Source organism: Macadamia integrifolia, chromosome 9 (genome assembly GCF_013358625.1).
Source record: "Macadamia integrifolia cultivar HAES 741 chromosome 9, SCU_Mint_v3, whole genome shotgun sequence".
In the NCBI taxonomy this organism is placed as follows: domain Eukaryota; kingdom Viridiplantae; phylum Streptophyta; class Magnoliopsida; order Proteales; family Proteaceae; genus Macadamia; species Macadamia integrifolia.
This window is the reverse complement of record NC_056565.1, coordinates 13,174,536-13,202,067: the sequence shown is the minus strand read 5'-3', so window position 1 is coordinate 13,202,067 and position 27,532 is coordinate 13,174,536. Positions and strand designations below refer to the sequence as shown.

Here is a 27,532-nt window from a genome sequence, read left to right as displayed (position 1 = left end):
AATTGTTTTTATTGTTTTTTTTTATAAAAATAATGTTTAAATAAACCGAATAATTCGGTTTAATTCGGATTCGGTCCGAATTATTCGTGATTTATATTCAGTTTTGAAAAAGTCACGAATTTTAAAGAATTTTATTTTTAATTCGGATTCGGTCCGAATTTTTGATAAAATTCAGAAAAATTCGGTTCGGCCGAATAATTCGTGAATTATTCGGCCGAATTGATAACTCTAATCAAGTATTGTAGAAGAACTATTCTCGTACAGGTTGATTCAGATAAATAGAAGGAAAAAAGGAAAATTTTCTTATATTGTTCTTAAAAATCTCAATATAACTTGGAATGATCCTTAAAAATGAAAATAAGAGTTTATACATTCTTCATTTTTATCAAAAAATTTTTAAAAACCTTATTCGGTTAGAATTTGATCTTTAAGTGATGACATCATCAGTCTCTTATTACCTAAATAGCCAAACTACCCTTATGAGCGTGTAAAGTGGGTGAAGGAATTCCTCTTTGACCCATCTTCCACCTTGGCAAGGACCATAGCATCATCGTTGAATTCCACGAGAGGAGAAGAAGGTTTTGTGCCATTGGCTATCCTCGATCGCTTTCTTCATATTGAGATAGTCCCACATCGACTATGGATAACTCAATTATTTAAGAGTCACAAAAAATCAACTCACTTCAAACCAATTGGTTTTAAAATGTAAATTTTACCATGATATCGAAATCGGTACGTTAAGACTTCGTCGATGATGGACTATTTGCTCAACCCGAAGCTTTAACACTTCAACAGAAACTCTCCTTCGTTTCTACCTTTCTCTGGCTTTGTTCCTCCTCCCACCACCATTACATCTTCCACAAATTAGGTGAGTGAACCATTATCCCTTTTTTTTCCCTTCCCTTCTTCTCCACTTCTTCCATGTTCTCTCTTTTCTTTTCAGTCCAACCGAGACCTCTTTTTGGGTAGCTAAATACTCCCTGAAATCTACATCAAGGTCCATTAATTGGTTGTTGTTCAGTTCTTGATCTGAGGACACAGAACAGGCCCCTGCGATTCTGTTTTCTGGAGATTTCTGGTTGAAGATTGAAGGTCTTAGATCTCCCTGCCTGCTGAACCTTTGAGGCCCATATTTTGGGGTTCCAACAGGCCCCACTCGACCAGCAAATGAGCCTCACAGAGGCCTATTTCCTGGTATCCAAAAAAATTCCCTATTCTTAACCTAAATCAAGAATTGCTGCTGCTCCTCATATACTCTTCAGATCAAGCTAAGAATCTGCGACCTGATTTGTGCTATATAAAACTACATTTGAGGGCTGCTGCGTCTAGGACTTCTTAGTTGTTACTTGCTGCTTTCATTTTAGGGGAAAAATGATCTAGGGTTTTCAGCTCCGATCTGGTTTCCTTCACAAAACCCTAAGAGCCAGAGACCTCTGGCTGAACTGAGTGCGGTAGTACAAGCTACCCACTGCAGCAGCTGCTGCTACCATTTAACTCTATCATCTCTACTAGGGTCGCAGCTGAGCTGATGGTGAGAGTATGCTAGTGTTAATGATAACTAATGAGCTCTTTTAAAAGTTAAGTATAAGGGAAAAAAAAGTTATTTTCACCCCTAATTACGGAGATTTTTAGGGGTGGTACAAGAAAATTTCCCGAGGAAGAATTATATGATTATTTACTTTAGGTTTTCTCTTTACAAAATTATTTATTAAAATTAAGTGTTCTGTTATAAAACTACTTACTTAAAGTTTAAGAAAAAAATACTCAAAATGGAGTTTGGGTTTATAAAAATACCCAATCATAGTTTCAGTTATAAAAAATAGAGAAAAAAATTTTTGATTATATGTGGAAGATGAAGAATCACTATTTTGGGTATTTTTGTTAATTGAAATTTCGAGTGGGTAGTTTTGTAAATCCAAACCTAATTTTGGGTATTTAAGTTAACTGAAACTTTTGGTGAGCAATCGTATAATTTTCCCTAAAATTCATTCAACAATCAACTCTGTGGTAGATTTCATTTATATAGATTAACCTAGGGGTGTCAATTCTGAGCCCGCACTGATAGGCCCGACCAAACCCGACTCGCTTAAGGCCCGACCTGAACTGGCCCGTTTAATAAATGTGTACTTCAGTCCGGCCTGTTTATTAAACGGGCGTTCACGGTGCAGGCCACTAGTTCGTCGGGGGCCCGACCTACCCGACACACTTAAGAAGCCCGCTAGAACTGACTCATTTAACCCGACCGGCCCGACCCCCTTAAAAAATGCCTAAATACCTATTTTACCACTAATACTACAAAATATGAGTAAAGAATATATATAACTAAAATATCCAGTTATCCACATTCTAAATGGGGCATTCAATTATTAAAAAGAGTGTAATTCTTGCAACTTAGATTACATTTTAAAGATATGATTCCCTTAAATATATATATATATATATATAATTTCCCTTGGATCTTGTTAAAAGGGACATTCAATTGTTATTAATTGTTGAATTATTAAAGACATGATTCCCTTGGTTTCGGAATTGTGAATGCTATCCTCTAGTAGTTTTAAAGTCAATAGTTTAATCCCTTTAAAAAATGATTTTAGGGTAAACACGTTTAAAGTCCATTTAGAGCCCGTTTAAGGTAGCCGAATTAAAGCCCGACACTGATCGGCCCGATTATAAACTGTACTATGCCCCCAAATCTAAACCCGTTTAAGTAAACGAGCGTTCACAGTGCAAGGATTTCACATCGGTAGGCCCGATCAAGACCTACCCAACCCAACCGATTGACACCCCTAGATTAACCCATATCAAAATGGTTTTGTAGGAAAACTTGATCCACACTTTAGATTTTCTTTTTATTTGTTTATATAGAAATTCTTCTCTTTATTTATTGATTAATGGGTAAACTCCCAACATTTACAGTTGACGAATTTTGTGATTCTGTCACTCTAGCGAAGGATTAAAAAAAAAAAAAAAAAAAAATTGATAGGATTCAAGAACAAGAAAAAGGATATTTATAAATCCCTATTCTCATTCTCATTCTCATTCTCACGTTAGTTTACATAGACCCCTGTTATGTAAAGCCACGGTTCAGTGATTGGATCGAGGAAGTTAGAAGTTGATATTATTCCCTACAAGGAGAGAGAGAAGAGAGAGGTTGCTTCGTGGTAGTATGGAGGGGACCAGCATGGTGACAGGATAGGAGATGCCCTTCTATTTTAAAGCGCATGTGATGGGTATTAAGGGGCTACACGTAGCGGTCTCTTGCATGAGAGAGAGTTTTGTTCTGTTGGTACAGAGGTTACAGGAACAGGTAGCGATCTGCCGACTTGCCGAGAGAGAGAGAGAGAGAGAGAGAGAGAGATAGCCATGTGAACATGAGAAGCCCTCGGAACTCACAGAAGAGTATTTGAGAATTGAGATAGACTGAGCACACGTGGAAGTCATGATGTACGTAATAATGGTAGTGGGAAGGTATAGTCTTGCAGTTTCTCTCACATTCGTGTTTTATCATAGCCCACAAGTAGTTTCTTTCCTTCTTCGTCTTCTTACTGCTCCCCTTCCTTCCTTCCCTTAATTTGGGTTTCTTATATATTGATTATATTAGAGGTCTTCAAGGCCACAAGTTTCCTTATTCTTACTTATTACTTCTTACGGCTCTCCTTCCTTCCATTATTTTACATTTATACTTGATTATACATATCTCCTGTCCTTTATGATTCTCATTTTGATTCTATTCTTATAGTCACACCTTCATTTTAGGTGTTCTCTATTCTTATCTTATCAATTCTAGTCGGGTTGGAATTGATTAATAATATTTCTTAGTAAGATGTCATTGCTTTATTTTTATTTATTTTTATGCGAGATTCACTTTGAACCATACAAGAGACCAAAGGGTACTCCAAACAAGGGACCCACGAAGGGGCCAACAAAAGAGCCATTGGCTTGATTCATATATAATTCTGAATAAACGCCTATCCAAGTGGATTCACATCATCTCCAACCACCTTGGAGGTCTAACCACATCCCATGGTTGAAGCATTTTAGGCACACACTCCAGCATCTGATCGTACACCCTAAGGAAAATGCATGTTAGGCACTAGCTCGGCTACAGTGAATCTTATCCTACCCAAGTAGATGTTCTTGTTGGAAATAAAATGAATGGAAAATAAACAAAAATTAAAATAAGAATAATGTAGAAACCTTTCTAACTACTACTATAACAAATAATTGTGTAACTAACTTACTTAATAAAAGTTTACCACATATGGTGACTAATTTTGTTGGAAGAAAATTATTTGAACTGAAATAGAAAAATATGATAGGAATAAAAAGAATCTATATGAAAATATTTAATTATCATATATTTGATAATATTTAATTACAAGAGACTTTTGAGACTTTTCAAGTCTATATCACTTGGAATGTACATTTCGATCATAACTCCTACTTTCACAGTTAATGGAAGGACTAAGGCATCAAAACAGTATGTTTTTGACCAATTGATATTTCAAATATCATTAACTAAAGAGTCTTCCTTATTTACACTCCCTAAGACTTCGTTTGTTTGGAAGGAGATATTTAAGGGAAAGAAAGTGAAATTTTCAATTCAAAAAGAAAACTTTTGTATTCATTATCGATGTGACTATATTACTAACTCCAAATTATACATTTGTTTAATACTTTTTACTTTACATCCAAATCTCTTTGATTAAAATATTAAAATAAAATTACATGTAAAATGTATCATTGTTAAATAAAAAAAAAATTTAAGTAATTTAAATAATTACATGGGGTAATGGTTACAAGCTTTTTATTTTAGGTTTGAAAATTTTCACTTCCATCCCTTTTAACCTGTAGAGGTGTTACTTATACAATAATTTGATATCCTTTCTTTTAAATGGGAAGTATAAGGCTTTTCTTACAATGTTTGTTCTCAGATAACTTGACTTGAGTTATACAATAATTTTCTGACCCAAAAAAAAAAAAAAAAAATACAGTGATTTTTTTAATTAATATTTTTTTTTTAAATAACTTTCATTTATCTTCATTCCTTTTACTTGCAACCAAAAGAAGTTAAAAGGGAGTTCTAAAAACGAGCTGAAGGTGCAAACACCATAAGAATGCCACTAGATTTGTCCAAACAATTCCCTCGTAGTTTGATTGACCCTTCTAATTTATTCATGAATTTATTCATGAATTTTTTCATGTCTTTAATTTGCCACGTGATCAATTTTGATTGGGCTGAAACCTGATATGTGAGTGAAGGACATTTAGTTCAAATTGTCCATTGAATTTCATCTCTACCTGATTTGCCACATGCATGACGTATTGATCTATGTGTTCATCTATCGATTTTATTTCCTTTCAATTAGACTAAGATCAGCCTACTTCTTCAAAATTTTCTAATCTTATAATTTTAATCCAATAAAAGAAATTGTGCCATACAGGAAAGCATTCCTCTTTCCCTAGAATCATCTGGCATCAATCGAAGCTAGATATTCTGAACATGGATCACCTACCCACATGTGAATGTTTCATGTATGTTTTCATGATGACACATGTCCTTTTGTTATCATAAATGCTCCTCTAGAGACTCTTAATGGCGGCATAGAGAGATATTTATGGAAGCAAATGACATACTTCATCACAATACCTTAGTAAGAGGTGGTGATCTTGGACCTCACGAAATCACATTATGATGAGCCAACTTAAGCTTTTTTCGCTTAGGCCCATACGAGAAGAAGATCTAATGTTCTATGGCACACTTTAGTATTTTAATATTCCCAGGATTTGACAGCCCACAGGCCCATCCCAAAGTTAGTAGTCAGCAGACTGGTCAACACTCTGATGGGCTGGCTATTGCTGAAAATTTCTGGGCTGATCATAAATCAATACTACCCCTTACAGGCCCATAAGCCCATTTACCTCGTACGTGTGACCGACTCCTTTTACGAGAGTTTAGGGAAACTCAGAGCAAAGGGAGGGCGACACCAATGCCATTGATAAAGAAATCTTCCTTGTAACGCAACAGTCACGGGTTCAAACCTGTCTAGATTTAAAAGTAAATTTCAAGGTCTGGAAGAGATCTGGTATAGCTGCGATGTGGTTTTGATCCTAACTCTAGCACAGGGATGGACAATGAATGCCAGTGATCTCGATCCTCTCCGATCGTTAGGAGTCCCAGTGTGTATTCAATGGTTGAGACGATCTTGGGGTTTGGCCTATGTGTTAGAATGTGTGTTCAGGTCCTCTCAGCTGTCGGATGCACGTTAGGTCCCAGTAAAGGATCTGAATCCTATAATTGATGCCAAAAAAAAAAAAAAAATGAGTAGCATGATATGACATGTGTCATAAATGATTTTTGGGGGTATAGAGGCTCCTTAAAGGGAGTAATAAATTCCAGAGGGGAAAGATTGTAGAATAATCAACTCCTTAGGAACCAAAGAGACCCAAACACCCTGATAAGGGTAACCGATTGCCCATTCAAAAAGTGCATGGACTAAAACATATTCAACTTCATATGTGCAACTTCTGTGCTGTGTGGAAGATAGGGAGATTGAATTCTATTGTATAATGGGTCATGAGTAGACAATAATGACAACTACACCTAACTTATCATTCTGAGGTCATGAGGGAAGCTTCAAGCTCATATTGGTCATGGATTAAGAACAAGAATTGAACTTTGAGATATAATCTTTTACGTTCATCAAGTAGCCACCACACCAATGGGGTAGGTAGCCTAGTGGTGAAAATACCCTCAATCCATCATCGTTCGAGTCGGCTGGTTGTGGGTTTGAGTCTTGGCATGCCCATTATCGCCCATTGATCCTGCAGAAGCGCTGCTCTTCGTACGAAGACTTGTCCTGAGGGCTATGATTACTACTATGGAGCATCCTTTTTTCATTATCAAAAAAATAGTAGCCACCACCCTAAAGGCTAGATTTTCTAGAGCATCATATAAATCCCAAGTTAATAAATTGTTCTATGGCGAAAAGGTTTCCTGGCACATATGAAGGTGATGTGGAAGATTTGACCATTGAATATCTAGGATTGTTTGAATGTATCATGTATTCAATTTCGGGCCTAGCTAGGTTCAATCATATAAACCTCATGTAATAGTATACTAAAACCAAAATATATATGACGGGTTTATTTTCTGGAAAGATACATGATGGGCCTGCGATCCGTCAACCTACTAGCAATCGGGGGAGGGGGACAACCTATTATAACAAAAGCTTGATTCGAAGCATCAGCAAAACATTGTCGTCTACTCTAAAATAAAAGCCCCTTGGCTCCCCAAGACGAGTGGGACCCTATGAGCAAGCAGCAACAACACTGAGTGAGAACAAATGCTAGTTCCATGTTACCCATTGCACATCTGGTTAAGGCTATCCACTTTGGTGTATCTAATACCCAATTTTTGAACCTATCAAAAAAGTGAGCTTGGGTTCCTTGAATGAGCTTCTAAGGCTGATATCTTTTGCATCTCTTTGTCAAGTCCTCTTAGAGTTCATAGTATGACAACACGTCATTGTTTTATAAGAACTCCATATTGTAAATATCATTTATGTTCATTCAAGTTTCTGTGGGGTCATACCTATTGGCTGAAAGAGAGCGGAAGGGTCAATTGTAATTGTGTTCTCTCCTATTATGTCGATTGTTTGGTTATGAGTTCCTTGGTCTGGTAGTAGATTATTTATCCCATTAGGTTGTTGCTTGGTTCAAAAGGCAATCTTCTTTTTGGTTAAGAAGATCTTGGATTAGCTTGGAAACAAGACTTGATTTGAAATCTCTTTACGAGAGGAGAATTTGAGGCTATCACTGCAATCCTGATCTCTCTTCACCCATCTCAAGATAAGTTGGTGTGGTTCCCTGATAAATCTAGAAAATTTTCTATTAAGTCTGCTCATCATTTTTCTCAATTTCGTGTTAATCAGGTTCATCGAGATTGTGGCAATCCCTTATCGGTCCCTTCATATGTTTGGAAAGGCATTTGGAATGCTAAGATCCCCTCCAAAATAAAGTCCTTCATTTGGCGTGCTTGTATTGGAGCTCTAGCGGTTGGAGAAGAATTGACCAAGAGAAGGGTGGTCCAATCATCCATTTGCAATTGATGCAGTCTAGTGGTGGAAACTTCAACTCATGCTCTCTTTGAATGGCTCTCCTTTCGGCATCTTTGGCTTGCCTCCGCTACTCCAAATGTTCCACTCCTCTGTTCCACTAGATGGCTCCCCCATAATTGGATTGTAGACTGATTGCATGAAGGTAATGGATCCAAAGATCAAAAGAGAAGATCATTTGCAGTTCGTGCTATCATCTGTTGGAAAGTCTGGCTATTAAGGAACAAAGAGACTTTTGATCGAAATAGTGTTCACTGGCCTCCTATTATTTCAGCGATGCAATCTAATATTTCAAAATACCTCCAAGTATTCTTTCTGGCTCCCTCACCTACCTCTACTCCTATGTTACCATTGCATATTGACCGTCAAAGTGTTGTTCCAAATGGATGGGAGTGTGTTGTTTGTGATGCCTCCTCTAATGACCATAGGAAGACCGTTGGAATTAGGTTTGTAGTTTTAGATTCTGAGTCTTGTTTCAAGGTGGCTATTGCTTTTCCTATCCCGTGGTCACTCCCATATAATGCTGAAGGCCTTGCATTGCGCTCTCTTATTCGATGGGCCATGGATAACTGCATCTTCTACTTGGTATGTTTTTCTAATTGCATGTAGGTGGTCAATGCTATCAATGGCGATTTAGATTCGACATCCCCTAAACTCCAAACTATTGCTTGAGATATTTCTTTATTAGCTACTCACTTTTTGGGGTTTCGAGTCCTTCATTTGCCCCAAGATATGCTGCATCCTGCTCATATTCTTATGACTAGGGCATGTATTTTCCCTATGTTTGCCTCTTGGGATAGCACCCCTTGTTGGCTGCCCCTTTTCTCCCTTTGTACTTCTTAAATTTTCTTTGTACAAAAATAAATAAATAAATAAATAAATAAAAGATCTTGGATTGCATGCCTAAGATGCAACAATTGTCAATGGGCATAATACCACTTGGGAGTTGGGCGTGGGGTTAAGAACTGGTTTGGGGGACACTGGAGCTTCCATTTCCATCCATAGTCAGCAAAAACACGTTTAAAACACTGTATTTTACCATTTAAAATGTGTTTTTTTTTATTTGTTTCCCAATGATATGGGAAGAAAATGGCAAACGAACGACATTTCTATTTAAAACACACCCGCCCTTTTAGCCTTTTAAGACTTTAGACTTGTTGAACATACAATGGTAACTTAACTGATCATATCTCTATTTATCTAACTCCGATCAACTTGATTCTTTCGCCAACGTGAAGCTGACTCAAAGGATTACTTCTCTAATGATATCACCTTCAACTCAAATTCAATGTACATACCCCAAATTGAGCTACAAACTGATGCCTTTAATGTAAACTGTTTCTAAAGCGATGACTCTCAACTCCAATTAAAATGAATCACTCCGGAAGTATGTTGACTATGTTGACAACAATGAACATCATAGGCAAGCCACGTTACTCAACAAGACTTTGAATATGCTTTTTTACTATGGTGTGTGAATGTAAATTTGATATTGGATGATATTCTGTGATATGTCTTAGACTTTATAATGAGTTATTGCATTTTTTTGGTCTTTTTCATTTGAAATCTGCACATTTAAAACGTTTACCATCCGTTTCCCTTTTTTTTGCGATTCCTCCTTTTGCTAACTATGATCCCATCTACACCCTCTTTTGGTGAATATGAGTTGCCCTTCCTAGTATTGATCAACTATTATGAGATTCATGATTGTCAACAAATCAGTGATGAGTTCCTGGTCCTGGTATTGATCAACTAGTATCTTTATTTTTTTGGTATACTTGATCAACTAGTATCAAGTTCGGTAATTGTCAACAAATTGGTGATGAATCATGATTGGTCATTGACCTTTCGTATAGTAGTTTTGCAATAATTTATCAGATTCTCTTTCAAAGGAGTATTTTTTAAGGCTTTTTTTTTTTTTTTTTTTGGGGGGGCGGGGGGGTGTGGGTGTGTGTTGTGAATAAGGAGTATTGTTTAAGACATCTTAACAACTCACCCCACCAGAGGTTCCCATCAGAACTTACCCCACCGGAGGGCTCCATCGATTTATGGAAAAGAACTTGCTAACATATTTTGTCCCAAACAAATATCCAACAACCAATATCAGGAATCTGAATGGAATCAATCTTATCCGTCTAGTGTGGAGTCGATTTCAAGAGAAGTGGGTTCTGTTCAGTTCATCTCAGATTTCCAGATTTTATTTGCAATACCCGTTTGGCAGTTTCATAGATACGTTGATTTTGATGATGAAAGAGATTGTATTACTGTAGTTGTAGACAAATGTTCATTACTTCAGAATCCCCCAACCTTCTTTTTTTTTTTTTGGTGAAATCTCTCTCTCTTTCTCGCTGCTGAATAACCGACCAGCCGCTACTCTGTAAAAGGTTCTTTTCCCTGTCAAGTGTCATATCGTCCAGACCCTTTCTGCTCTCTTACTCAACCAGCTTCTCTTCCTATTGCAGAAACCTCCCACCTCTCTCACCCACTTCGCCTTTTGTCTTGGTTTTTTACCCTTTTTTTTCGCATTTTTTTTTTTTTTTGGCTTTTCTGTTGCTTTGCGGAGTATGAAAGGATCCAATTTTAAAGGGGTTATGGAAAATGGGAACAAGGAGGCGATCGATTGGGAGTTGAGGCCTGGTGGTATGCTTGTTCAGAAGAGAGACGATGAGGTTGATGCTTCTGGACCCACGATCAAGGTCAAGGTTTCTCATGGCTCTTACCAGCACGAGGTCAACGTCCCGGCTCAAGCAACTTTTGGTAATTCTCGTATTTTCCTTGATGGGTTCTTCTGTTTTCTAAAGATTTTTTTTTTGGGTAATGGTTTTCTAAAGATTTAAGTTCACTAATACTTGCATTAAGCGAATTTTGGCTACTCTTGCCGTTTCTCTCCCTTTTGTCACTTTTTTTCTATACCCTTTTGACCTTCAAGTTGGTCTTGGTCATTGATGTTCTCTTCTCTCTTCATGTGTGTTTCTTCATCTTTGTGCTGTGCAGTAGATGTATTTATGCTTACTTGATTTGACATCTCTCTGTTGGAAGGCCCCTTAAAAATACCTTTAAAATATAAATTAGCGGATGGGTTGGTATCAATGGAATGGAAGGGATTTAATCACTTCTTTTCTCACTCAGTACTTTGGATTATCGTCATATTACTGTGCAGCCTAGGTTTTTATTGATGATATTGGTGTATTTATGCCTAATTCGATCTTTGGGAAGGGATTATTGCCGTGGGCTTTCCTCCCTGAGACTAGTTTTTGTAATTTCTATTTTTTCCTCAACTCTTTGCTTCTTTCCTTGCTGAAAGATGTTTTTTAATGTAGGGGAATTGAAGAAGGTCATTGTCCAGGAGACTGGTTTGGAGCCTAAAGAACAGAGGCTGCTATTCAGAGGGAAGGAAAAAGAAGATGATGAGTGCTTACACATGGTAGGTGTAAAGGACATGTCCAAGGTGGTACTCATGGAGGATCCTGCTAGCAAAGAGAAAAAGCTTGATGAAATGAAGAGGAATCAAGAGATATCAAAAGCTTGTGAGGCTGTTGCTAAAGTTAGAGCTGAGGTTAACAAGCTCTCTGAAAAGGTGGATCCCGTTATTCAGAGAAATCCATTTGCCAGCACTACTGGGACTTATGGGGAATGGTTTATTTTGTAGGTGGCTGCCTTAGAGGCAGCTGTGCGTGGAGGTACCAAGGTTGCAGACAAGGAATTTTTTGTCTTAACAGAGCTGCTTATGGTACAATTACTGAAACTAGATAGCATTGAGGCTGAAGGAGAAGCAAAAGCGCAAAGACGGATTGAGGTCAGTTATCATTGTGCTACTATGATTAAGATTGCCACTTTATTATTTTTCTCTGTCATTCTTGTGTTGCTACCAAGAGGCGTTAATTCACATGGAATGGTTGACTTTATATTTGTTTTAAAATACCTTTTGGTTAAGGCTGAAATTAGTGCTATGTTTAATTGGTCATCAGATTTGCTATTGGGGAATGTGATGTGGGTACAATAACCAATCCTTTTAGTATATGCTGGTTTTGGCCGACCGATTGTTTGAAGGATCTCCATGATTAGTCTCTGAGCCTTCTCAGACCACTTAAATCCAATTATTGAACACCTTTTGTGAGGGAAATGTTTGTTTCACCTAGGTGAAGGGAAGAAGATGATGATATCAATCATTATTGATTTCTCTGAACTTTTTTCTGGCTTTAGATTTTTTGTTGTAGTTGATACATTGTATGCAAAGATGAAGAAATATATTTCATCTCTTTCCCCCCCCCTCCTTTTGGGTAAATTTCTGCAAGGTCAAAATTTCTCTTCTTAGCATGATTTAGGTGCCACTTAAAATCCTTCTTAGCTTTTCATTGAGACCAAGATCTTCGAATTGCTAGCTGTTTTGGTTAAGTTGTGGCCATCTTAATGATGAGTGTTTTGATGCTATGAGATTTCTATCCCCAATATTTGTCAATGGGAACTTTTAGTTTAGTTTCTATTTCAGAGTTCCAGTTTCTGGGAAATTTTCATTGGAGTTGCTAAATTTGTAATTGGAGCCAAAATAAAAATTTGGAGTCATGGGTCACTAAATTAGAAAAAGTACAAAGAATTATAAAGTGGCCCTAGTTTCTGAGTAATTGGTAAATTAGACAACCTATAAAATCTAGAAGGTTACTATCTTGACAAGGAAAACTACATGTGTTTGGGAATTAGTAAGTCAAGGATGGATTTTTCAATTTTCAAAAGCATTGCAGCCTGTATAAAAGGAATGTGGGCTGGCCAAGTTGAATGGTTGGATTGTTATTTGCTTTATTGAATTGAAGTTGAGTTGTTGTACTTTGCTCTTCTGTTCCAGTGCTAGTTTTAGCCTGCGGTAAAGACTTGGTTATAGCTTATCTATTTATCGCTTTTATATTTTCCTTCCTGTTCCTTTTCCTTTGTTATCACTTATAAGCTGCATCTCCAAGCTCTAACAAACCCTTGTTTCATCTTAGGACTGATTAGGGCTATTATCTCTCCTACTAAAGCCCAACACATTGCAATCATAGTGTTATTTAGTGCTTGATTCCACTTCTTGAGGGCTCATCTCTTTGTGGTAACTCTCCCCCTATATCAGGATTAGAAACAACTTTGGCTGCGTTTGGTTTGCATTCTTGGTCAATAATGCATTCCAAGAAATCATACCAAATGTAGCCTTAAATCTTTCACCCATGGTCTTGAACATCTGGATCCACTATCAATTTAATGTATAGTTGTCATTCTCATCTTCTCAACCTCAACATTTTGGGTTCCGAGCACTCCAACCCCTTAAGATCTAACTCTAAATCGTCGTTAGAGAGAATGAATTATACAACTATACTTTGAAAGTGTTTGAAATCATATAGTGGACTTTTTGAAATTAAGGCTGCGCTTAGTATGATTTTTGGGAATGCATACCATAACAAACACAGCCTTAGTATGGTGGGCTTTACTTGTTCTGAATTTAGGGGGTTGAATATCTCAATTATCACAAATCTGTAGGAGTCATTTCCTGGATAAATAACTGTTGCCAGAAGTTGCTGATTTTTACTTAAAAATATTCTCTAAAATCTCTTCAGTGAGCTTGTGTAGCATTGGTTGCCTCCTTTTTCTTCATTGTAATAAAATTCTTCTGACTTATCACAAAAGGTGGAGATATGAATAAATTTTAAATTGAATGGAATTTTTTTTTCTAGAAGGTTGAAAATGAAGGTCGTGTCTTCTTCAATTGACAAAAAGACTTTTATTTGTGTTTCTAATCCTCAAACTCTGTTATAGTTGAGCTCCGATTTTAGCTTCGAATTTGTACAAAGACTTTTATTGTTGTTATTTGTGCAATGCATAGAGAGTCCTACAAAACATTGCTTCCTATGCATTTTTCTGTCTTTCAACTTCCTTACTTTAGGTTATATAGAGATACATTGCCTACTTTATATTTGGGTTAAGTTGCAACTTAATTACATAAAGTTGTATAAAGATAACTTTCATACATGATAATATATTGGGGGTGAGTATCAATCTTCTGGTGATTTATTATGCATCATATGTTTTTCATTCTTGTCATATTACTGGAATGATGCCAAACAATGTGTAAAACATGTGACCAATTGAAAAATAAATCTCGGTGACATGTAAAGTATGTCTCTACAACAAGGGCACCGTAAAGTGTCGCACATTGATAGGAGTTGTTTGAGAAATGGAAGCTCTTTAATCTCAACATGAAGACATATTAACATGTCTGTAATTTTTTTGTTTGTCAAGTAAAGGATCACCCTGATGTGCCTATGATTATATTTTCTCATTTCCTCTTCATGCCAAAACATTTAGCTATGTTCCGCTCCTCCCAAAAGTCTCTCTCTCTCTCTCTCTCTCTCTCTCTCTCTCTCTCTCTCGCACACTCACACACACATGCAGACAAGAAAACATGTGAAAGTGTGTAGGAGTTTATATAAATCTAAATTTCTTATTTCCACCTGAGTTTAGTCTCTTGCTTTAATAGGTCTTAGGAGAACATGAATCACCTTCCCTAAGTAGGCTGCAAAAGCATTAATCCAGTCAACTAAATCCTCCCCTCTTTAACAGTTCAAAGGAAAGAAAATTTATCTTTGTCCGATATCTGATCCAAGTAAAATTCTCATATGAACAAATAAGTAGCTCTTCAGATAAGTGTTAACTTTCAAAACAGCATAATTGTATGCAACAAGAAATTTACTAAATCGTGGTTTATGTAATTTACCTTGAGGCGCTTTGGTTCTGCTTAAGAGTTCAAAATGCTAGATAGAAAATCATAGAACATTAATGCTATTTTGAGTTACAACAAGAAATTATTTCTTTTCTTCCACCGAAAGACTGCCACCATGATATTCAATATCAGTATAATCTATACCGTGTGGATCCAAGTGAGACATGTGATATCTTTCTGGAGGAGACAATGCCTGTTGATGAACATATGGGGCCAAAGAATCATAGATGGGCATCAAATTCCTATAGTTTTGATTTGGTTGTGGGATGTTTCTGCTCTTCAAGCTCTGCAAAAAAGCAGTTTCATGAAAAAGGGGGAATAGAAATAGGTTCTGCTAACAGCTTACGCAGATGAAACCAAAACTGGCAAGATTGAATCAGGAAACTATGGATAATTAAAGAGAGAAACCAAAACAAAAAAAGTAAGGAAAATGCAGAAGAGAACTGTAAACAACAGGGAACAATTGACTAAGTGAGTAACTTAGATACCAGCAGAGCTTAGCTTGGAAGTCTGGCAATCATCCTCTTCTTTTCTCCCTCCCCTTCCATCGATCCGATTTATTCCTTTAACAATGCAGTTGCTTCCTTTATCTCGGATGATTTGATCAGTGGGTCTGCTTGCATCTGAGATCCATAATTGGGATTTCAGATTGCATTGTTTGGCATCAGAGTCGAACCTGGCCATAGATACCCTACGTTTTCAAGACCGGAGTTCGTTTGTCCAACAAAAAAACCATCAAATTCCTATAGTTTTGATTTGGTTGTGGGATGTTTCTGCTCTTCAAGCTCTGCAAAAAAGCAGTTTCATGAAAAAGGGGGAATAGAAATAGGTTCTGCTAACAGCTTACGCAGATGAAACCAAAACTGGCAAGATTGAATCAGGAAACAATGGATAATTAAAGAGAGAAACCAAAACAAAAAAAGTAAGGAAAATGCAGAAGAGAACTGTAAACAACAGGGAACAATTGACTAAGTGAGTAACTTAGATACCAGCAGAGCTTACCTTGAAGTCTGGCAATCATCCTCTTCTTTTCTCCCTCCCCTTCCATCGATCCGATTTATTCCTTTAACAATGCAGTTGCTTCCTTTATCTCGGATGATTTGATCAGTGGGTCTGCTTGCATCTGAGATCCATAATTGGGATTTCAGATTGCATTATTTGGCATCAGAGTCGAACCTGACCATAGATACCCTACGATTTCAAGACTGGAGTTCGTTTGTCCAACAAAAAAACTGTTATTTTATTCAAAGATGAAGGGAAAAGTGACAATTTCATCTCGCGGTTTGTCGTGGAGATGTTATCAAAGGCCAACGATAGCATTATTGAGTTTGAGGATAATGTCTTTGTCAAATTCTCAATTTTCCAATGTTTGTGATGTTGCTTATTGTGAGATATTCGAATCTTCCGAATGCATCATTGGAGTTGATCGACAATGGTTGGAAGAGCGAAGAGGTGTAGTTGATCGCGATCATAATTTGTTTCATCTATGACATACACTTGTTTTGAAAGGATTGGTTGACAAGTATGCTCATAGTCAAAGGAGGCAACAACAACAGTGCAACCACAAAAAGAGTCAAAAGGGTCAACACAAGTGGAAGACCACTTTGATGAGGGACAACAAAAAATGTCGAAGGGAGATGAGATGAGATGATTAATATGGGTGAAGCAACAATAGACACTACTGCAATGTTGGATGTTCTACCTATTGAGTTTGTTATTCAAAATATATTTCACCATTTGGATACGCCATCAACATTTCAACTTTTGATCTTGATTCATAATACTGGTGCAGAGCATGAGACATTCTCCTAAGCTCTTCTATTTCCTTTCTATAAAACTCAAGGGCGAGTTTTTTCTCAACACCAGGGGAATTGATGCAGTTGCATTAGGCATTAATCCCATATGGAGGCTGATATCCAAGCTTGGGAGGCTCATAGTGTGCTTGTGGTAATCCAATAGGTTGGAATTGATCTTTAGGTAGTTATATTATAGGTTGGACCTTTTATTTTTGTAGGGTTTCATTGTAGTGAGCCTAATTTATAATTTATAAGTCCATCAACTGGGGATAAAGTTAGTATATGTGATTGGTATCTAAGTATTTGAGTTAAATTAGGATCCTCTAGCTTTTAAGAGTTATGTTTCAAGTCTATATACTTTAAGTCAGTATAAGAGAGTGATTAGAAGTCCTTTTATGAGAAAATTTAGAAATTTTAAAAGGTCTTTATATATGTAACACACCCCCATCAATTAGAGATGTTTTGAATAAAGAATATGAATTTTATTTAAGAATTTTGGTACTGATGAGCTGTGCTTATGGGATTGGTATCCCAAACCTGATTTCTTCTCTTTTGTTCTCTTCTCATCTCTTCTTCCTCTCAAGAAGAAGAAGAACAACAACAACAACAATAATAACAACAAACTCAACCTTATCCCAACGTAATGGGGTCGGCTACATGGATCCTTGCTCTCCAATAGGTTCTATCCAAGGTGCTTGTCCTCCCAAGAAGATTGATCTCATTTTTTTTCCCCTCCCTTTCCATTGATCTAATTTCTTCCCTTAAGGTAGTTGTTTCTTTCGTCTCAGATCTGATAACAGATTTGATCATTGGGGCCTGATTGCATTTGAGATCCATAATATGGATCTTCAGATTGTATTATGTATAGCTTCTACATACTTTTGATATATATATATATATATATTTTTTTTTTTGTCAATGATATAAGTTGTATGATCTTTCTCAAGAAAAAAGTATAGATTTTTTTAGGGGGGTGGGGTGGCTAAGAAAGAAAGCACATACTTAGGACTGCGCGTAGAGTTTCTGCACGACATTGGGTACTCCAATGGTCCCACCCCCAAATTTTATTCTATTTTCAGAACTTGTCTGAGTTATGAACTGGCCTTTATACCCCTATGGAATTGCACTTAAGAAATCAAGCATATTATGACAAGGTGCACCGAACATAACCTGCTAGACCTGACTCTGGTAAACTTGAACTTGACCTGAACAAGCTTTGCTAAAATGAAATGTTGACATAGATGAGGACAGAAAATTAAAGAATTGAAACTAGTCTAGATAAAATTAAATTAATCAATTATACTAACTAAATCATGCAAGCATCGCCGCCGCCCCTCATAGTTAGGTAGGCTTAGATGAGATGGATAAGTTAAGGGGGTGGATAAACCCCATCTGGGTTTCCGGAAGTTATCAAATTTCTCCCCAGGCAGTTCTACTTCACCACTTCACAAATGTTACTGCTGCATTCATCTCAAGTCCTTTTCCTCCAGAGCAAATCTTGGATTCTGCATAGCTGATGAGCCATCCTTTTATCTCTTGGAAATCACAGTGTTAACTGTCCCTAACCCCACCACCCCCAACCCAAAAAAAAAAAATGAGAAGAAGAAGAAGTCCTCACTGTTATATATTATGTTGCTGTTCTTAAACTCAAGTTGATGAAGACAGGATTACATGGTGTGTAAACTTTTCCTTTCTACCTGCTGACTATGGTTATTCCATTTAGAAATAGAGAAATATGGGGGAAAAGGGTTACTGGGGTTTGACCATTCAATTGAGCTTCTACATGATTCCCAATTCAAACTTCATCTACCACATTAGGAAATTTAAAACTGGGGCTTGACAATCTTTATTTGGACTCATGGTATATAGGCGTCCTTAAATAAGGTTTCAGATTCCAACCCAACAGGCAGAATCGCAAGGAATTATTAAAGGACAGAATAGGAAAAACCCAATAACAAGCAATCGACAAATCAGATCAGCTTCAAAGTTAAATAAAGTATAGGGCTGGTATGGGGGAACAATGTCCCCAAACCTCGTACAAACCCAGTGGTTGGATTCAAAGATATGAATGGGTGAACCAATTTAGAAACTCAATTCCAGAATTAAAAAAAAAAAAAAAAAAAAAAAAAAAATAAATAAATCAGCAAGCCATTTTCTGCAGAAGAAGTTCAACAATATGGAAGGAAGACTATCTCATAAGATTTAGGATACTATTCAACAATATGGGCTGGAAGATTACTGAGAGGGAATCTCAAAGTCTGGGAAGAAAAAAAAGAACCAGCAGAATGGATCTGTTATGGTAATTTGGTGATGCCATTTATGGTCTCAGAAAGACATTTGGGATGGGAAAATGAAAACTGTGAGTTCCATTGTAAATAAAACTATAAAATCCTGACCCCTATGGGTGTTCCTTTGTGGTTTCCGTGATACTTATTTTTCCATTTTTCTCTTCTAAGCAGTAACATTACAAATTAAGATGGTCTGTATTGTGTAATAGTTTTGTAGGGGTGGGGGATATTCAGTGGCAAGAAAAACTGACAAATGGGAAAGTTGGATGGGAACCAAAAGTACTGTAATACCGTTCTTAAAATTGCTAGTGGCAAGCACTAATGTGAGAGAGCAAAGATTCCTCTACCTTACCAATTGTGATTCATACATGATATTCCTTGTTTCTTTCCTTCTTTTTTTCACCCTCTATGCATTTTTTAATCAAAAAATCTGCGGATGGCAGATATGTCTGTCCTTCCATCCATCCTTGTGCCTTGGTGAAACTAGCAGTTGTGCCATCTCTAGCCTTTGACAAGGCTATGCAATTTATCTACTCTAATTCTTTGCCAAACAGCTACATTATTTGCTAGTCATCCATATTATTAATATTTTTGTTTTGGATCTTTGTTGAATTTAATAATTTTTTTTTAATTATAAAAATGAATATGAAAGAAGATTCTTTTTTTTTTTTTTTGGTTAATCTTCCTTTGTTAATCTATTTGGAAGATTCACCCAACACTAATCTAATCTATTTATCCTGTGACATTGGCAAGTAAGTGTTTCTGTTTAATAGGGGCGCAATTTCCCTAAATAGCCCTAAAATCTGCCACATGGCAGATCAGATGGTCTAAATTTTTTGGATAGGTGATTAGTGAACCACAAAGTCCCCTGGTTACATGTCCAAATTTCAACCCAAACAGGATTTGCAAAGTGGTAAAATGGAGCTTTGAAAAATCCAGAACTATGAGTGTGCGTGGTAGACAACCATAGGCATGCATGGACATACATGGTGTAGTTGATTGAATTAGTGTGAAACTTGACCGATGATGTGGTACAATGAGAGTGGACTGCTTAGGAAGCCCTCCCAAGTATTTTTTTTCCCCCTGTTTAATAACAGGGCCCAGCACCCACCATGCTTTAGTTTACACTGGAACTTCTCATGCATCTATAATGCGGTAGTGCTATCATGGCTGGACCAACTTGACCAGGTTTGATGAACTGGTCCCAAAACTGGCTTTGGTCCAAAGGGGGTTGGATGGAGATAATATTGTAATCTTCTACTTTATTATTATTATTTTCTTTTCTTTTTTTTTTTTTTTTTTTGGGGGGGGGTTGTGGGGGGAGGATAGATTACATAGGAGATTATATTTAGTCGAATTTTCTTTTTGATTCTGTTTACTTTCTGTAGTAGGAGTCTTTTTTCTCTTATACACGTATGCAACTCAACGTAATGGGCAGAAGGGAATTATAAATTGAGAGTTGAGAATTTGCTTTTTCGTTTACTTTGCTTTGCTGTGTGCGATTGGAGGTTGCATTGTTTCTCCCCTTTCCTCTTCGCTTCTTCCCTGGATCGGTTCCTTCCCCATTCCAGGTACTCTTATTCTTCTTTTCTCTTCTGTTCCCATATTTTCCTCTTCTTTTTCTCTCTTGTTTTCCCCTTTACTCTTTGTTCCTTCTCCCTTTAATTGACTTAATCTGTTTCCGCGCTATCTTTCGGTACTCTTCTGTCTGTCTCATCTTTTGGGTGTGAACTGATTAACCCTAGGCAACTTTTATCCCAGAGTTTCACCTTCAAAAACCCCCTCTGCTGAGAGAAGCCAACCTGAAATCTCAGGTTTCTACCACCAGTTATGATTTCAGCATTAAAATATGAAGCATTCAGTTATTCTCTTGGATCTTTATGAGTTGGATTCAGAAGGTAATGTGTTGTAAATTGTAATGCATGCCCTGGAATTTCACTTCAATCAGGGCTTTGAGGAAGGAGATCCCTCTGACTTATGTGATTGTTGGTATTGTAAACCAGTGTTGAATCACTAGGTAGAGGAAGACATTTTTATTTTACAAAGAAACCCTTAGTTGATGATATTATCCATTATACCCTTCTTTTATCAGTTGTTCTAACTTTATCACCAGTCCCTTTGGATTTCCAAGATTGTCTTTCTCTTTTAGGTTTCATTGCTATTCTTCCATTGGATCTATTTGCCCTTTAAGGGATCTTGAACTTTACATTAGTTACAGTTTAGACACCACACTCTTAATTTGAGATATCTGGTATCGTTGTGGGCCCACAGTGATCCCAAATCAGGGTTTCGTGACTCAGGATTGCATCAATTATGCTTTTCAGATCCATTGTGCCCCCTCTACCTTTTATTTTAGTTCTTTAATCAATTGTTCCATCATCCTTTTCACACAATGCAGACAAAACTGAAATGGTATAAAAATGGGTAATTTCTTTTCTTTAAGCTCCCCTTAATCTAAATTTTATTAACAGATGGTATATTTATATTATTTTTGAGAAACCAAGTAGGTTCCATGATTTATAACAAAAATTTCTTTTTAAGTTCAATTCACTCTCCAGTCCAAGTGTATCAAAGAATCCTCTTGAGTATCTATTAAATTTGTTATCAGGTGACTATTCCTCAGATCTTCTGAAAATAGTTGTGTCCTCCACATCTTGTTATTTCATACACAAGTTCAGCGAGATTGAACCGCGTCTAATTCTTTTTATATCAGCCATGTGTCGGGTATTTTCCTCGTTTGAGTTGTGTAACTAAATGTCATTCTCATGCATGTTAAGTCCTTACTTGTATTACCGGTAGTGCCGCGGCACATATAGCAATTTTTGCAGTCCCAGAAAGGAAATATTCTTTTACTTGACTGATATTTATTGATGATGTTCAAACAACTGAATCTCAAGTATACATGCTCATGGGTTTCTAGATAGTCAAGCCATTATCAATATTCTATTTTCCTCTACAGGTTCGTCGTGTGCAGAGGTACGTGGAGACACTCGACGTTCTAAAGGCACGAAACTCCAACCCTTTCAGCAGTGGCAGCAATGCTGTGTCTGTGACTACCAAATGGGAGACATTTGATTCTGGTGTGGGAAGCCTGAATGCTCCACCCCCAATGCCGTCTTCTGCAAAAGCAACCAACGATTGGGAACAGTTTGACTAATCTGATCTGTCTGCGGCTATCCTAATTTGTATACAATTCCTATGCGATACCTTATGCTATGGCACATGTAAAACATTTTATACTGTTTTTTTCTGGTGCCCTATGTACAAATCCTTTCGGTTAGGAATGGAGGAGAGGCATTGAGAATGTGGAAAAAAGAAAAAAACTTCACTTTCTTTTGAAGAGAAGTTGATATTTGTACATATTTGCTCAGATATGCTAGTTAGACCATTGCAACCTAGGTTTCAAAACCCTAATTAGGTCGATTAGGCTGGCTTCAATGAGTTCAATCTAATGAAATCTTAAAATAGAACAGAATAGGGTGTAAATCTGACATCTGACAGGTTTGAACCTTTTTTTTTTCTAATGATTGGTTCAGATCTCCCCCTATATCTCTCGTTCAACCATTGCACTGTAAAATTGGATAGGTTCATTCTATAGTTATTGGGGCCTCTTAAAAGGATCTATTAAATTCATCGAGTTGTGCCAAAAGATCAAAATGGCCAGTTATTAATGGAATTTTATGTTGGCTCTTTATAAAATATTTGATTGGCCAAGGGCTTCCAAATACATCATAAGCCATCTTAAAAGGGCAAAACCATTTTGTCGCACTTCACTGGTGTGCTATCTTTATGTTGCTTGCTTAGAGATTCTTTCCCAATGAAAAGATTTGACTAAACACTGAAGTCTAATTGAGCGAAGGGAGATGGATCTACATTCTAGGCCCTTGTAGGACACAAGGGTGGTGGGTCTTTGATGATGCTTTCTTGTGCACTCTCACTAGCCCGTGCATAATCACTGTAACTTCTTATAGTGAGTCTCACTCTTTGGTTGGACAAGTATCGCGTTTGAGTTTGAGGTTCTCTTGTGATTGAGTGAGATCTTAAACGATACCAAAAAGTTCAATAGACTTCTTATAAAACTCTTCTATATTTTTTTAGTCTATTCTCAGCTGCATCATCGGGAACCTTTCACCAAACCCAGTAAAAATATAAAGGGAAATTTACTGCGCCACCCCCTGAAAAATGCCACAATGATAAGACTACCCTTCTGTTTCACCAAATTATTCTCAAACCCCCTACCGTCAGTTACTGTTGAGGAATATGCCATATATGTCGATGTCAGCTAGTGTATTTTTTCAAAATACCAAAATACCCTTATAAAAGGTAAATTACTTGATATACCCTTCTTTTAACCCCTAACCCTCATCACATACCCTTCTTCCCCAAATCGTGAAGAGCAATGCCGGCGACACCGTCGCCTCATTCCCACAGCCAAGGTCCGAATTCGTCGAGGCATTCAAAGCTGCTACCTAGTTAAGGAGGTTTCACTACATATTCCCACTTGGTCCACAAATTTAGATCACAGATACCTCATTCTCTTGGTTATGTTGGAAATATACACACAATGGTTCACAGATTTAGAACCTTGAAACTTTTTTCTCCAATCCTGTAATTTTTATTTTTGCATTCTTTACCTAATAGGAAAAGAAAAAATGGAAGCAAGAGAGCAACATAAAGTCAGTTTAATGGTTTTGCTAATTCAATGTATTTACTTTTGAATCACCTCTAGCGAACACTGAGAAACGAATTTCTTAACTATCAATCAATTGGTGGCCATGGCTGTGAGGAAACCACCCTTCCAGTTCTTGAAAATCAATGTGATGTTGGCGCAAGACCTAGCTCCTCTGTCCAATAAAATGTGCACCTATGCGGTCGCCTAGGTTAACCGAACACTCAAGCTCTCCACCCACGTCGACTTCCGTGGTCACGTCGACCCAACCTATAACGATAAGTTTGTGTTCTGTGTCGACGACCAGTTTCTCCAATTTGACACCTCTGCCGTCATGATCGAAATCTGCACCCTCCACTGCTTCCGCGACGTTTGCATTGGAACCGTCCGAGTCCTTGTCGGCAACCTCATCCCAAACAACGTCGCAACTGTGGATTCACCCTCCGCGGTATGCGATTCGTAGCCTTCTAGATCCAACATCCCTCAGGCCATCCACAGGGCATACTCAACATTGCTGCTACAGTCCTCGATAGTTCATTGCAAAGTATGCCACTCTACACCAATGCCAACTCCACCATCGGATACCGTGACCTAAGGGGGGAAGAAGTCCACACCCCCGGCCACCATAATCACCCACCTCCCAAGATCCAACTCCACCGCACCAAAAGCGATGTCTCCAGGATGCTAAAAAATAAGGATATCACGTCGCTAATGGAATCCACACATCTAATACATCCCTTAGGCCACCATAACCACTGCCACTACCACTGCCGCTACCGCCACCACCACCGGAAGGAAACGAGAGACACTACCATGCACCTGGTGCACTTGCAAGCGAAGGAAAATTGAGTTGTGAGTAGCTCTGCATTTGGTCATGTATTAGTCAAAAGGGTAAACTCGTCATTTCAATTCCTTACTTAACAATGACTGATGGTAAAGGGTCTGAGAATAATTTGGTGAAATAGAGGGGTGATCTTATCATTATGACATTCTTTAGGTGGTGGGACAGTAAATTTCCCAAATATAAAATATAGAATTACCAAACTTGCTGTTGTGTGGCCGGGTAGAAAAGTCAAACTGAGCGTCTAATGCCCATCACAGCTCACACCTCTGTGCCTTCTCAGGCACACCCACCTACGTGCCAAGAGCACAAAACTAGAGAATAGTCAGAGTCATCCTCACTGACGCTGATGAGAAAGTTTTTTTTTTTTTTTTTTTTTGGTCGGTGGGGGATGCCACTGAGGTTGGAGAACAAGAAGAAAGAGAGAAGCTGAAAATGAAATATTATAAAAAAAGAAAAATTTGACCAAAGAAATTGGTGGGAAACCTCTGGAATGCACAAGTGGGTTTTTTCTTTTCTTTTCTTTGACATCCAAACACAGCGAAAGTTGACTGTGTCCGTTCACGGCAAATTTGGAGTAAACAGAATAGAGTCAGAGAAATTGAAAGACTGGACATCTGGATATGTGTTATGTGTACGGTTAGGATTAAAATAGAGATTAAAATATTCTAATTCAATGTATGAGATTCTAGTAAAAGAGTCAAAATATCCGTTTCTGGATTTAACGATTACAATTGAATGGTAACTCCCCTGGCGGGTCCATTGAAGTTAGGGGACGGTGAAGATTCATTGTGACGATTATATAATGACACGTGGCCATGCTTGTTGGCATCATACTTCTCTCCATCACCCCAAAGAGCGTAAGCCTCTTCTCCATGCACCGCGTCGTCTCCTATCACCAGCTGTTCTTCCGTCATCCTCAACGGTATAACCAACCGTATAGCCAACAGTATCACAGTCGTAGACACTATGTTCCATCCAGTCACAAATACCGCCCCAACCAGTTGCTTCAGTAGCTGGACCCCTCCTCGCTTCCCGTAAAATGCACCCCTCGAACCGGTCTCCGGTAGAATAAGATTGCTCAGAACTGGCTCCGCTAATAACCCCGTCAAAACCCCTCCTAGTAGCCCAGCCACCGCGTGTGTATGGAACACCCCTAATGTGTCATCCACCTGATCATCATCAAACACAGTTGCAGAGTTATTAAAACCTAACTCAAATCGGTGAAACCAAACGAAGCAAACTGAAATAGCTCAGGTTGAACTGAATCGAACCAAACCGATTGACACTCCTCACAGCTGGGGCTCCACCAGACAATAAAATGTAAAAAGTGAAGTGCTTTCCCTTCTTACCTTTTGTAGTAATGTGGACTTCTTGTGGAGTATCATCATTGTGAACCATGGAATGCTACCGGAAAGCAAACCCATCACTATCGCCGCCCAAGCTTGAACCAGGCCGGCTCCGGGAGTTATGCAGACAAGACCCGTCATCATCCCTTGAACAGCTCCGATCACCGATGGTCTTCCGAAGTAAACCACATCGAGCGATGTCCACGTGAGAAGGCTCGTGGCTGCACATATGTTGGTGTTTAACACAGCTAACGACGCATCGATGTTGGCGGCGTAAGGCGCTCCACCGTTAAAACCTGACCAGCCCATCCACAATAGCCCTGCCCCGGCAAGCATCAATAACACGTTGTTCGGCGGAAACCTCTCCCTGTCGCTCTTCAGCCTCGGCCCCACCTGCAAGAAAGGATATCGAAATACAAATACCTATAAGTCTTCACATGGAACTACTCACTTTTGGGGGTAGATTAGAGGTAAGTAGTTACCCAATAGGCTGCAGTGAAACCAGCGATACCAGAAGAGAGATGGATGACATAACCACCGGAGTAATCGATGACACCCCAGTGATAGAGAAAGCCACCACCCCATAAGCTGAAGGCACCGACGGTGTAAGAGAAGATGAGCCAAAGAGGGACAAAAGCCATCCAGGCTTTGATGTTCATACGGCCAAGAACAGATCCAGCTAGAAGTACAAGTGTGATAGCGGCGAAGGTGAATTGGAAGTAGACGAGTGAGGCCATTGGGTAGAAGGGCTCGTTCATCGGAGTTGTATTATGAGCAGTCTCGGGGACGGCAGCTCGGCCGATGAGGTATCTCTGGGTGAGGGCAAAACCAGCTTTACCCCAGAAGGGAAGAATCTTGTCACCGAAGGCCATGCGGTAGCAGAGGAGGACCCAACATATGAGGACGGCAGCGAAGGCATAAAGAGCCATGAAAGCTGAATTGACTGCCCATTTCTTCTTGACGATGCTGCCATAGAGGATAACTAAGCCTGGCATACTTTGGAGGCCAACCAAGGTGGCTGCTGTCATCTGCCATGCGTTGTCGCCTTTGTTCAACCAACCCGGCACGGACGGGAGGTGTTCTTGGTACGCATCAGGAGTGGCCATGGATCTATGAATGATAACAATCAGATCTTCTTCTTTGTTGATCAAATATTCAAATACCCTTTTATGTTAATCGGGTTAGTTGAAAGAAAGTCAGCGGATGGAGATTCTGAGAAAATTCCATTAGAACGACTGGCGAGGACTACGGAAATGAGAAACACGGGACTCTGGAATAGAAGGCAGACTTTTTATTACCCACCTCACTAATAACGTGGAGGAGGACTCTTCCCATTGACCTATTCTTCACTTATCTCCAGTAAGACTCTACATAATGATCAAGTCCTTTTCTTATCCTTGTCATACATGCAAATCCCTTGTAAATTGTAAATTGTAAATTGATTATGATGTGATAAAAATTGATCAGTCGATCTTCCTTGCAGCTCCTATAGCTTCAGTCAATCTACACAGAAGAGAAGATAGGGAAGAGCCGGACTGACCCGATGGGGGACTCTCCGGTACCTAAGTTAGATCTTTCAACAGTAGATACTCAAGAGAGTTTTTAGTCAAAAGAAGTGATTGATCCCCCAATGGAGGCTTACCTTGGTATTTATAGGCTACTGATAGAATAGAGAAAGGGGGAGGTCCGTGGAGAGTCTTACTGGGCGTGGAGTCCTGGAGAGGGGC

General features: G+C 38.3%; 2 protein-coding genes across 3 annotated transcripts; one reads left to right on the top strand and one right to left on the bottom strand.

Annotated features, from left to right (window-relative positions):
* Positions 1-10,251: 10,251 nt before the first annotated feature.
* On the top strand, positions 10,252-22,306 carry LOC122089452 (BAG family molecular chaperone regulator 4). 2 transcript variants are annotated; one of them, XM_042659207.1, is made up of 4 exons: positions 10,252-10,874; positions 11,438-11,694; positions 11,767-11,913; positions 21,906-22,306. In XM_042659207.1, the coding sequence occupies exons 1-4, from the start codon at positions 10,682-10,684 to the stop codon at positions 22,101-22,103; spliced, it is 795 nt and encodes a 264-aa protein (XP_042515141.1). In that variant the 5' UTR covers positions 10,252-10,681; the 3' UTR covers positions 22,104-22,306. The 2 variants fall into 2 exon arrangements, with proteins under 2 accessions (XP_042515141.1, XP_042515142.1); XM_042659208.1 differs by lacking the exon at positions 10,252-10,874 and adding an exon at positions 11,201-11,344.
* Positions 22,307-25,096: 2,790 nt separating this feature from the next.
* LOC122088746 (ammonium transporter 2-like) lies at positions 25,097-27,160 on the bottom strand. The gene is made up of 3 exons (XM_042658069.1): positions 26,288-27,160; positions 25,809-26,198; positions 25,097-25,628 (listed from the first exon to the last, which is right to left on the bottom strand). The coding sequence occupies exons 1-3, from the start codon at positions 26,909-26,911 to the stop codon at positions 25,185-25,187; spliced, it is 1,458 nt and encodes a 485-aa protein (XP_042514003.1). The 5' UTR covers positions 26,912-27,160; the 3' UTR covers positions 25,097-25,184.
* Between the last annotated feature and the right edge of the window lie 372 nt (positions 27,161-27,532).

Excerpts from the sequence above, each read along its gene's own strand:
- LOC122089452 (XM_042659207.1), top strand. The coding sequence starts at position 10,682 with ATGAAAGGATCCAATTTTAAAGGGGTTATGGAAAATGGGAACAAGGAG. Across the intron at positions 10,875-11,437 it reads CCCGGCTCAAGCAACTTTTG|GGGAATTGAAGAAGGTCATT; the intron begins GTAATTCTCGTA and ends TTTTTAATGTAG. Across the intron at positions 11,914-21,905 it reads AAGCGCAAAGACGGATTGAG|GTTCGTCGTGTGCAGAGGTA; the intron begins GTCAGTTATCAT and ends TTTCCTCTACAG.
- LOC122088746 (XM_042658069.1), bottom strand. The coding sequence starts at position 26,911 with ATGGCCACTCCTGATGCGTACCAAGAACACCTCCCGTCCGTGCCGGGT. Across the intron at positions 26,199-26,287 it reads GTTTCACTGCAGCCTATTGG|GTGGGGCCGAGGCTGAAGAG; the intron begins GTAACTACTTAC and ends CCTTTCTTGCAG. Across the intron at positions 25,629-25,808 it reads AGTCCACATTACTACAAAAG|GTGGATGACACATTAGGGGT; the intron begins GTAAGAAGGGAA and ends GATGATGATCAG.